Source organism: Onychomys torridus, unplaced genomic scaffold, assembly GCF_903995425.1.
Source record: "Onychomys torridus unplaced genomic scaffold, mOncTor1.1, whole genome shotgun sequence".
NCBI classification, from domain to species: domain Eukaryota; kingdom Metazoa; phylum Chordata; class Mammalia; order Rodentia; family Cricetidae; genus Onychomys; species Onychomys torridus.
The window spans coordinates 3,104,017-3,116,324 of NW_023414046.1; the positions used below are offsets into that span (position 1 = coordinate 3,104,017).

Sequence of the window (12,308 nt, forward strand, 5' to 3'; positions counted from 1 at the left end):
TTCATAGGATCTCAGGTTGAGGTGAAAACCTGCTAGTTAAGAGAGGTAAACAAGCAACAGCAGACCTTCCTTTTGGCCAGAGATGCAGCAAGAAATAGTCTCTCCAACCATTTCAAACCAGAAACACCACACAACTCCAAGTTGTTCCTTACTCCTTTGTATGTGTTCCATGATCCTTCATATTCTCTGTGGCTATTTCCTGACAACTAGTTCCAGGCCAAACTCCTTGTCCATGGTAGATTTTAACTTGTGGGTTTCAGAGTGAGATCAAATATCCCACAACATATTCTGACATGAGCAATTAGAAAAGGATTTTTTTTCAAATCCACAAAGATACGTCCACAATAGACCACTGGCAATGGTCGAGAGAAAGCCCATTGTGGTAGAACTCTCATCCAGTGACTGATGGAAGTGAATACAGAGATCCACGGCCAGGCCCCAGGTGGAGCTTCAGGAGTCCAATCAGTGAGAGAGAGGAGGGATTGTATGAGTGAGAGATGTTGAGACCATGGTTGGAAAAAGCACAGGGACAAATAGCCAAACTAGTGGAAAAACATGAACTATGAACCAATAGCTAAGGAGCCCCCATGGAACTGGATCAGGCCCTCTGGATAAGTGAGATAGTTGTTTAGATTGAACTGTTTGGGAGGCCCCCAGGAAGTGGGACCTGGACCTGTCCTTAATGCATGAGCTGGCTTTTTGGAGCCTGGGGCCTATGCTGGGGCACTATGCTCAGCCTGAGTAAAGGGAGGAGGGGACTTGACCTGCCTCGACTGAATCTACCAGGCTGAGTGGAATCTCCAGGGGAGTACTTGCCCTGGAGGATATGGGAATGGGGGGTGTATTGGGGGGAGGGGGAACGGAGGACAAGGAAATCCATGGCTAATATGTAAAATTAAATTAATTATAAAATTTAAAAAAGGAAAAAAATTCTCATGTTTGTCACATTTCTAAAGTTTCTCAAATATATGTATTCTGAGTTCCAAATTCTCTTTCTTTGTAAAGAATTTCTAGCATTAACTACATTATGTAATGTTTCTCACCTGTATGAGTTTTCAGATGTTTTCTCAGAATTGAGCAAAAGGTAAAAGATTTGTCACATTCACTACATTTGTAAGGTTTCTATCCTGTATGAATTCTCTGATGATGTATTTTAAGACTGACTTTCTGGGTAAAAGATTTGTCACATTCAATGCATTTGTAAGGTTTCTCTCCTGTATGAATTCTCTGATGTGTTTTAAGACTGTCTTTCTGGGTAAAGGATTTGTCACAGTTACTACATTTGTAGGGCTTTTCACCTGTATGAGATTTCAGATGATTTCTAAGATGTGAGCCCTGTATAAAGGATTTCTCACATTCACTACATTTGTAAGGTTTTTCTCCTGTATGAATTCTCTGATGTGTTTTAAGACTGCCTTTCTCGGTAAAGGATTTCTCACATTCACTACATTTGTAAGGTTTCTCTCCTGTATGAATTCTCTGATGTTTTTTAAGACTGCCTTTCTGGGTAAAAGATTTGTCACATTCACTGCATTTGTAAGGTTTCTCTCCTGTATGAATTCTGTGATGAGTTTTAAGATACCACTTCTGGGTAAAGGATTTCTTGCATTCATTACATTTGTAAGTTTTCTCTCCGGTACGAATTCTCTGAAGCATTTTAAAACTGCCTTTCTGGGTAAAAGATTTGTCACATTCACATTTGTAAGGCATCTCACCTGTATGAGTTTTGAGATGTTTTCTAAGACCAGAACCACTCAAAAAGGATTTGTCACATTCACATTTGTAAAGTTTCTCTCCTGTATGATGTCTCTGATGAGTTCTAACATTGCCTTCTCTGTTAAAAGATTTATCACATTCGCTACATTTGTAAGGTTTCTCTCCTGTGTAGATCATCTGATGTGTTGTAAGACGGCTTTCTGTGGTGAAGAATTTGTCACATTCAATACATTTGTAAGTCTCTCCTCTGTAGATTCTCTGATGTATTCTAAGAGAGGAGCCACATGTAAAGGATTTGTCACATTCACTACAATTGCAAGGATCCTCTTCTGTGTGGTTTCTCTGATGAGTTCTAAGATAGCCTTTTGTGGTAAAGCATTTGTCACATTTACTACGTTTGTAAGGTTTCCCTCCTGTGTGGGTTCTCTGAAGTAATCCAAGATGGTCTTTTGTAGCAAAGGATTTCTCACTTTCACTATATTTGGAAGGTTTCTCTCCTGTATCAAATCTCTGGTGTATTCTAACATTGTCTTTCTGGGAGAAGGATTTTTCATATTCACTACATTTGTTAGGTTTCTCTCCAATGTGGATCCTGTAATGTCTTCTAAAGTGTGATATGTGACAAAAGCACTTACCACATTCTGTACATTTATAGGGTTTATCTCTAACATGGATTATGTAATGTACTTTGAGTTGTGAAAAATACTGAAAGCGTTTACTACATTTTATACATATATAGGGTTTCTCTCTAGGATGGGCTCTCTGATGTCTAATGAGGCTTGAGTGAGTCTTGAGGCATTTTCCACATTTTCTGCATTGGTATGATTTCTTCCCACTCTCAGTTTGTTTCAGGATGATTTCTGTATTAGAGTCAAAAGATGTATCATACTCCATATTTTTGTGTTCTCCCTTTCCTGTGTGATTTCTTTGATTTTGGCTAGTGATGGAACACAAATGTAAACAGTTTACACAGTCTGTATATTTGCAAGGTTCTTCTCCAGCATTCCCACTTTTGTGTCTGTTGAGGGTTAAGGCTTCAACAGAGGCATCTCTGTGGTTACCAACTCTGTACTTGTTATTTTCTGCAGGATCACTTGTGTCACAAGGTCTACACTGGCTGGATTCACGAATCACTTTGCCAAGCTCATTACATTTATAAGACTTCTCTTTGATGTTTTCATGATCGTGGATCAAATGCTTTCTGACTTGATGCCAGACCTTCTCGTATTTACTACATATGCGATGGTTCTCTGAAAAATTAGTGCAATTATGGATAATAGTAATTAATATAATAGTAATTAATATATGAGTATTAGATTGAATAACTGATGTTTGCTCAGTTTTCGATGACAGATAAACTAGTAACTTTCAGGTACATGGCTTTTTTTTTTTTTTTCCTGTTTTTGATTTTTGAGACAGGGTATCTCTGTGTAGATTTCCACCTTTCCCGGAACCCCTCTATAGTCGAGGCTGACCTAAAACTCAGAGATCCGCCTGCCTCTGCCTCCCGAGTACTGGGATTGGAGTCATGCGCCACCACTGCCCGGGGGTTCATGGCTCTTAACAACGGACTTTTCTGTTTCAGTCATTGAATGGATGCTCATAATAATGCCAATCTGATCTATAAGCACAGGAACATTAATAGCCTTCTCATTTTTTCCTTTTTATTAAATGTTTTCATTTATTTGACATCTTACCTGCAGTTTCCCCTCCCTCCTCTTCTCATGTTCCCTCTCCCCACCTCCCCTTTCTCCCTGTCTTTTTCTGGTCTGAAATGTACACGCCTCCCATGGGTGTCAACAGAGCATGGCAATCAAGTTTAGGTAGGACTAAGCTCCTCCCTTTGTATTACGTCTGGGTGAAGCAGCCCACTCTGAGGAACAGTTTCCAATATGAAGCCAAGGAATTAGGGAAAGGCCCTGATCGTATTCTAGGAGTCTCACAAACAGCCAAACTAAACAACTGTCATACATATGTAGAGGACCTCGGTCAGAGCCATGCAGCCTTCTCATTCTTATCTAAACACTGCAACTTGCAGCTGGTAAGACAAATAGGTTTGAGCAGTAAAGAACTTCCAGAAAGAAGCTCTGTGAAGGATCATATAAAGAACATTTCTTATGTTTTTGAGACACAGCACACAGTACAGATTTGGTCACCTAGGAACTCACAATATAACCCAGGTTGGCAGGGCACTCACCATGTCCTACTGCTTCAGCCTCCATATTAAAATCATGCTGTGCCAGTAGTAGACATGGAAACTACATCGCAAAAATAAATACAACATTCTCAAAACCAACACATCTTTCTCTAAAACCTCTTCCACTGTTTATAACCAGATATAGGTAAACAGTTTAATACAGTAGCAAAATTAATATATTCTAATTATTGTGAGTACTGCTATATATTTCCTTGCTCTTAATACTCAATACTCTTTGAACTTTCAAATTTTCATTACACATTAGATAAGAGGGCTGAAAGATCATGGAGAATATAGCATTGGTTACTCTTCCAGAGAACACAGAAAAATGTAAATGAAGCACCATTAAAAAGTTATGTGGTAACAAAAATTCTCCTCATTTCTGGGATTTTCTAGGTACAGGGAGTTTACATATACACAAAGTAGGTAACTAAAATGGATGAATCAGAAACTCGACAAGAAGAGATTTCTTACCCACAAAGAGTAGATTGTTGTAATTCTCCAGCATCACATCCATGTACAAAGCTCTCTGAGCACAGTCTAGACATTCCCATTCTTCCTGGGAGATATCAACAGCCACATCCCTGAATGATAACAGATCCTGCCATGGAAAATTACCTATTTACCATGTATTGCTTGACAAATGATTTCATTATTATTATTATTATTATTATTAATTATTATTATTTTTGCTTATTTGAGACAGGGTTTCTCCGTAGCTTTGGAGTCTGTCCTGGACTAGCTCTGGAGACCAGGCTGGCCTCAAACTCCCAGAGATCCACCTGCCTCTGCCTCCCAAGTGCTGGGATTACAGGCGTGTGCCACTACCGCCTGGTGACAAATGATTTCTTAGGTAAAAGAGACCTAAAGAATTAGAAACACTTTTGTGATATACATGAAGCATGACAATGTTTAAAGGGCATGAGTTTTCTACAAGTGCTGCATTGCTACTCTTTTAGAAACAATGTATAGAAGGAATTACTACATTGGCTCCATTCACTAGGTCCTTCTCTTCCATGAATTTTCTGATGTGTTTCTAAGACCTGAGTAGCAGATCAAAGATTTGCCACAATCAGTGTGTTTGAAAAATTTGTCTCCAATCTACAGTCCATCATGTCTTAAAGTCCATGAAAATGTATTTAGGTTCCCCGCATACTCGTGGCACTACAAAACAGAATTTAATCTCATATCCATGAGATCCAATGCTCACTGATGAACCTTATGGACAGGAGTCATGCATAGTACACACACATACTTTCAGGCAAATATATGGAAATTCATAAAATGAAATTGCACCTTAATTTTAACAAAGATACTTTCTGAAATATTGGCTTTATTGTACTGTCTATCTCTGTGAAATCAGCATGACAAATCAGCAAACTTTTAGGGAATATAACATCCACATTTGAGGTCAAGATGCAGAAATGTACCTATATGAAATATTTATTGATATCAAACAGAATCCCAATGTCACATCTCAGAGATAAAGTTATAATACTTCAAAATTATACAACTGTTGACATTGCTTCAAAAGGGACACTAGATTAACCCTGTCTGAAGCTGGATTCACCTGACTCTACCCTGAAATGCCCACTTGAGATCCAGAAGCCTGAGTAAAATGCCGCAACCTTTCTAGAAAAAAGAGGTAGAATATGGAATGCATAATTCATAGGTGAATTAAAAGTCAGTTTTTCCTTGAGAGTAAGGAGTGTAAAATCATTGCTTACATCCAATATTCCCACATAACACATAGAATCAAATTCTTTAGGAAGATATTTTTTGAGAAATATTTACAACCATGAAGTAAAGAGAAAAATCATAATTAGACAACATTAATGTCATTTAAATTTTTGTAAATGTTGAAACAAACAATACTGATAATAACAATTTCATGAATTCCATAGTGTTTCACTATAGTATAATTAGAGATATATGTGTAAACAAATGTCATCTGTGACAGTGCATTCAGATGAAGTAGAAACACTTTCTTTTATCAAAACAAATATATTAAATAGAAATAGTCTACCTTCACTAATTTTGAATATATTATTACTCATGTGATTGACTCAATGGAATATTATCTCTTAATTTCAACCTTATTTTTTCCTTAGTATTTGAGCTCATTCATCTAACTGGGTTCTAGCATAGATAAGTATCATCTGTGATTTTTCCTTCATTTCTCAAAACTAGAATATACATGGTTATATGCTGTTACATGTATGTACCAGAAATGTAAACCCAGAGCTTAAAGACATGGCTTAGAGGTAAAAGGCCTTTGCGGTATCTGCAGAGAAACCTAATCTAATCTCTACACCCATGACAACTAACTACAGTTCCTGACTTCAGTACCAAGGGTTTGGTGCTGACATCACAGATCTAAGAGCATACTGCATTATGCAGTATATGTAAAACTATGTATATAAATCCTCAAATACTCAAATAAAAAATTATTGTAAAGAAATAGAAACATTTACACAATTCTTCAGAACTTGGCCCTGTGTAATACAAACCTTCAGGGAGAGAAAAACTTAGGCAGGAGAGAGGAGAGAGCCTTCTTTCTCCAAAAGAAAAGGAGAAAGTAAAGTAATTAAGAGGGACATTTATTTGTGCTTGAAAATTGATGGCTTATGTGTAGCACCAAGTAAATACTCTAGAACATTCTTACTAATATATTCCACATGATGCCATACAAAGGTGGAGAGAGTAGTGCTTATGCCTCTTCTGAAAAAATGTACCAACATGTGAAGAGAAAATAAGAATTTTCTGAAGAGAGCTAACCAGTGAACATTGAACAGAATCTCCCCTGAAACAAATACATTTCAGGTGTCAGTACAACAATCATCAATGTGTGACTTAATATGGCAAAAGAGAGACCAGAATACTGCAACATTTATCTTCTCAGAGACACATCAATTTTCTGATAAAAGCAAGTCACACATAACTTTACTATTAGGGTTCAAGACAATACATCTAATTCTACTTTTCTGTAAGTTGCTTAGTGATGTCATTGAAAAGGTCCATGTATTGGCCTGCTCATGTTCATAAGCCTGTTTCTGGAAAACTGACCATTCCAGAAATGCAAACAATGTAACACATGAGATCATCCTTCCTCACTAACATAACAGGACACAAGTCCATCCTATGTAAAAAATGGCCATCAATATATTTCTTTGAACATCATTTACATTAGATTATCTTTTAGAACTTCAAGTGTTAAGTCCATGGAAATCCATGGCCTCAGAGTATAAAATCAAGTGAAAATATAAGGGGACAAGTCTCTGCTATATAGGTGAAAGATTTAAAGACTTAATCTTCAACATAAGAGAAGAAAACCCAATAAATATGGCAAAATAAACTCTTTGAATATTATTGCCAGTGGTAGAGAATTAAATATTTGAAGGGTTTCAATAATAAAAACAATTTTCAGATGAATGTGGACATGACACTTACCTGGGGATCATTAGTCACAGAAGCATTCATTTTTCTTGTTACTCTTCTCTGAGTTTATCTGTCAGAAACAATGACTGGAATTCTTATTGAAATTTCACACTGAGGTATCAAAAACACAAAGCTAAAATTAATACAAGTCTGTTAAGTCAATGCCAAACCACATAAAAAGACTCCAAAACAGAAATGATACCAGAAATCTTGTCAAAGACAGGAGAGCAGGGAAGGATATATTTACAATGGTGACAGAAAATGACTATGAATCTTATCATTGCACCCAGAAACATGGGCTCTTAAAATTCATAAAGAGCATATGAAGAACATTAAAAAATGACAAAGGACATCCACTTAAGCTGCACTGCAAATCATAATTAGAGACAAAGTATACATAGAAAATCAGAGAGAAATTAGCCATGACAACCAAGAAAATTAAGTATTTTACAAAAAGAATAAATGAATAGGAGAGCTGGGGTATACCAGAGTATTTTCCACACACAATCCAGCAAACTACCACTTACAACTAGAAGGAAGTAAATTACTACCCCTAATTTTACCTATAAAAATATTAAAAAACAATCCATGAATAAAAAAAAAGCCCCACTATGTGAAAATACTAGTAGAAACAGATATGTCATAAGACAAACTTTGAGAGATTTTATAAGAAACTCCTAAAGGAAACAGGAAGAAATGGAACACAGTTGAGCACAGTAAATAACAGCTGTATTACACTGAGGACAACAGTCCAGTGCAGAGAAAAAAATGAACAAGATTAGCAGGAAAATTTAAAAGGAGAGGAAGAAAACATGTGCTCTCCAGGCTTGTTGAATCTAGAGACATATAAGCCAGAAAAAAACTGAATAAGAAAGAAGAATAGTGAGAAACAGGAAAGGCACCAAATTCCTTTTTAATGATGATGTGATCACACGCAAAAACTTTCCAGGGTCACCACAGGAAAATCTTATATTTGCCAAGTGCTTCACATATTATTGAAAAGTACATAACTTACACACAAAATCACTTTCTCTACTTATTAATAATGACAATTTGAAAAGTAATATAGAAATTTAATCCCATTCAGGTTGCTTCCAAAAGATCTAGGAAAAACACTAAGTGGAATTTCTTCTATGAAGAAACTTTAAAAGCACTCAGGAAAAAAATAAGTAATGGTACACATAGAAATGGACTTCTGTGCACACTGATGAATGAAATGGAGTATATGGTTTGTCCTAGCTAGGGTTTCTATTGCTGCAATGAAACTTCATGACCAAAGGGCAATTTAGGCAGGGTAGAGTTTGGTCCACATTTCAATGTTACTGTTCAGCATTGAAGGAATTCAGGACAGGAACATAAACAAGCCACACCTGGAGTCAAGTGCCGATGCAGAAGCCATGTAGAAGTACTGCTTACTGGCTTGTGTCCCAATCCTTGCTCAGCCTGCTTTCTTATGCAATCAAGGGCCACCAGCCCACCAACCCCAATCAGCTGGGTCCTCTCCCATCAATCCCTAATTGAGAATGATGCCAGACCTTATGAAGGCATTTTCTCAACTGGGGCTCATTCCTCTCTGATAACTTTTGTCAAGAGACATAAAACTGTCCTGCACAGGGTTACATTATACAGAGCAACCAGCAAAATTGATGCAATCTGATCACCAAAGTTTGATATTTTCCACAAAAGTAGATATAGAAACGGTCATATGGACACAGGAAAATCACAAATATCAAAATCAAAATTTTCCTTAAATATAATATTACTGAGGGCATCACAAAAAAACCTTATCATACATCATGATACAGAGGCACAAGGACAAAGACAGTATGGTCCTACATATTAAAAGAAAAAACATAGAATATTTGTCCATAATAATGTAGCTGAGAGCTTAAAAGTGTAAGAAAGAATTCCATCTGAAATAGTACATAGAAAGATATTAAAAAGTTGTGTAGAAATTAATGAAATAGAGCCCAGACAACAACTCAATGAGTCAAGGAAACAGACTTGTTTCTGTGACTTGACAGAAGGATGGATGAACAAAGCATTTTTCACCTAATCCAAATTAAAATAATGAGTCTCCCAAGTAATAGAACTAGGGCTGAAAACAAGGATATTGTGGGTTGGGGATTTAGTTCAGTGGTAGAGTGCTTGCCTAGCAAGCACAAGGCCCTGGGTTCGATCCTCAGCTTCAAAAAGAAAAGAAAAGAAAAGAAAAAGAAGAAAAGGATATTACAGTGTATCCCAATGGCATCAGAGTTACCTTATGGAGTAGTGTGGAAAGTCATACACAAAAAAATCAGAATTGAAGAAGAAAAGGACAAACTCCTGGAAACAAGTAAAAAACTCAACCTGCTAAGGGATAAAACTAGAAAAGGCATCAAGCAGTGCTGAAATTGATGTAAGACGTTTCCTCTATCAGTATCTGAGAACTTGACAGAGTCAGAAAAGAAATCTCCTTTCCTTCAGAAAACCCTTGTAATAATACCACAAAAAGAATGTTGCATAAGACACAAAGGAAGGAAATGATAGAAAGTCATCCTACAAAGCCAGCTTTCCCTCTACACCCAGGACTCTGCAGAGTCACTGCAGGTTTCTCTTCACCATCCAGGGCTCTTTGTTCTGCTTCACAGGTGAGCAGGACTCACTGAGCCATGAGACCGGCACAGGAGAAAGAGTTCTTCAGAAATCACCTACAACTTTTCATGGAACAAAAACAAAAGATGCTAACACCTGCCAAAAGAATAAACATAAAGAGAGAGAAAATGCCAAGAAAAACTTCTCTCTCTGAGGATGTCACTTTACTCTGTGAGATGTGAGACTCATTCACACACAGCTCACACATGCAGAATAGTTTTCTCAGGAACCTGAGGAGGAGCAAGGGAGACGCAAGAAAACCATACTCACCATCAGAATCCAGACTGCTGCACTTCTCCAACAGATCTGTGCAGAACCCCTGTGAGCAGGGTCTAGACATTCCCACTCCTCCCACAAGAAGTCCACAGTCACAGCGCTGAATGTCAACAAATTCAGGAATAAAAAAGGACAGTTTGGACACGTGTGCATGGGTAGAGTGCTTTTCTTCAACCAATGAGACATTTTCCTGATACAGGTGAGTGATCAAAATTATTCAAAAGATGCATTCTATAATTTTGATTCCATCTATAAGGAGTGTGATAACTATACAAAGTACTGTGTGTGGCCTGATATAGTCTCACACTATTTATTTGGGGATTGCCTGGACCAAAGATGTGACATAAGAACACAGCATATAAAGACACATTTCTGAATGCTGTAATTATATCCTAGACTGCATATATCTCAGATAGAAAACTAATGGGGAGCAAAAGGTTTGCTTAATGTGTGGGACTTCATAAAATATTGTTTAATCTTATCTCGACTGGCTCCTCAACTATTTATTTGTTTGTTTATTTTTTGCCCTTCCTGGAACTCATTCTGTAGCCCAGGCTGGCCTCGAACTCACAGAGATCCGCCTGCTTCTGCCTCCCGAGTGCTGGGATTACACGTGTGTGCCACCACTGCCCAGCTCCTCACAAAGTTATTATATACAAAGCTCTCTTAGGATACCTAGGCTCAGGGTCAAAGTCCACTCTCTTGAAGAGGCAAGTGGTAAAACGGGAGTTAGAAAAGACGGATAAATTTAAATTCCAGGAGCTTTGGAACTGTCACAATAGCAAACAATACACAAAGCAAATACTCTACTAAGTTGTTTTAAGAATTATTTTATGACAGATTGTCTGGCAACCATAAGATAAGTGTAAAATAACCACGGTAAGACCCATTCATTTCCTGGGATCTCAAACTTACCGATCACGGAAAGATACCAATAGAATTTGAAAAGTTGTGTATGTAAGGATAAAGAGGTGGAAAACGGGGTACCTCTGGAGGCCCTGCCCTGGTGGTCCACTAAGAGCGCACGCCATGTGCAACAGGTCTAGGGTTTGGGTTATTGCGGGAAGAGGATGAGCAAAAGAAAAAAAGCAGTCTTGGAGTAGGGACAGGACCTAGGCTGACCACAGAAAGCAGGTAAGAGGGGAAGCTAGAGAGAGCTGTGATGGACGAACACTTTTGAAGGGTGCGCCTGGCGCACAAAGACGCACTCAGCTTATAGTGGTGGAATGACTTAGGCTGCCACCTGCCTCCTTCACGACCGCCAGGGTAAGGGAGGCAGGAGCCGACAGTGTCCTTCTGAGCACCTCCGCGGGCACCCCGGTCCTTCCCTCCCGCGTCCCAGCCCCGCAGCTCCTCTGACCTGGGAGGTTCCAGGGCCGCCGGGCTGCGGTTCCCGCCACTGCGCTGTGACTGTGACTTTCCCAGGCCGCCCGCGCGGAGACTGCGGCTCCGGGAGGTTTCAGGTCCCGAGGACCCGGCCGGGTCTTCCTCGTGCAGTTCCGGACCACAGGGCTCCTCAAGTACTCAGAAAAGGGTGGAATTTCCTGTTCCTTTACCCTGGTTCTTTGGAGCAGCTCATCCTGTCCCTGCCCAATACACCGTGCTTCCGGTTACGTGTTTCCTCTAAACCTGCCAACAGGTGGCTCTTTTTCTTAGTTTCCCAATTCTTCCCCGCCCCCAACGATTCTTTTCCCCTAAATCCCTCTGGTCAGGCTGTTCTGCCTGCCAAATCAGGGCCCCGTCCCTCCCACTGGGTCTCAGGCCGCCTTCCACACAGCTCCAGCTGTCAGGCTGCCCTGGACCCGCTCTGCACAGCCTCCCCACATGCTTGCTGCCAGCCTGGACCAGAACTGCACCTAGGAGGACCCTGCACCCAGTATCTGACACCCCACGCCCCAACACACGCTGGGTTCTGACCCCATCAGATACAAGTTATCCTGCTTAACTTCTCTTCTTGGGATACCAGCCTCCTGTGTTAAAAACTCTCAACAAAAGACAACAAACACTCTAAGTTATAATTCTCAAGTCCCATTCCCAAAACAAATTA

General features: G+C 39.1%; 1 protein-coding gene across 1 annotated transcript; it reads right to left on the bottom strand.

Annotated features, from left to right (window-relative positions):
• Positions 1-888: 888 nt before the first annotated feature.
• On the bottom strand, positions 889-10,790 carry LOC118576635 (oocyte zinc finger protein XlCOF6-like). The gene is made up of 4 exons (XM_036176827.1): positions 10,256-10,790; positions 7,364-7,462; positions 4,388-4,514; positions 889-2,966 (listed from the first exon to the last, which is right to left on the bottom strand). The coding sequence occupies exons 2-4, from the start codon at positions 7,391-7,393 to the stop codon at positions 1,123-1,125; spliced, it is 2,001 nt and encodes a 666-aa protein (XP_036032720.1). The 5' UTR covers positions 7,394-7,462; positions 10,256-10,790; the 3' UTR covers positions 889-1,122.
• Positions 10,791-12,308: the final 1,518 nt, after the last annotated feature.

Coding starts and splice junctions, on each gene's coding strand:
- LOC118576635 (XM_036176827.1), bottom strand. CDS start 7,393: ATGAATGCTTCTGTGACTAATGATCCCCAG. Junction 4,515..7,363: donor CTGTGACTAATGATCCCCAG/GTAAGTGTCATG, acceptor TTTCCATGGCAG/GATCTGTTATCATTCAGGGA. Junction 2,967..4,387: donor CAACAATCTACTCTTTGTGG/GTAAGAAATCTC, acceptor CTAATTTTTCAG/AGAACCATCGCATATGTAGT.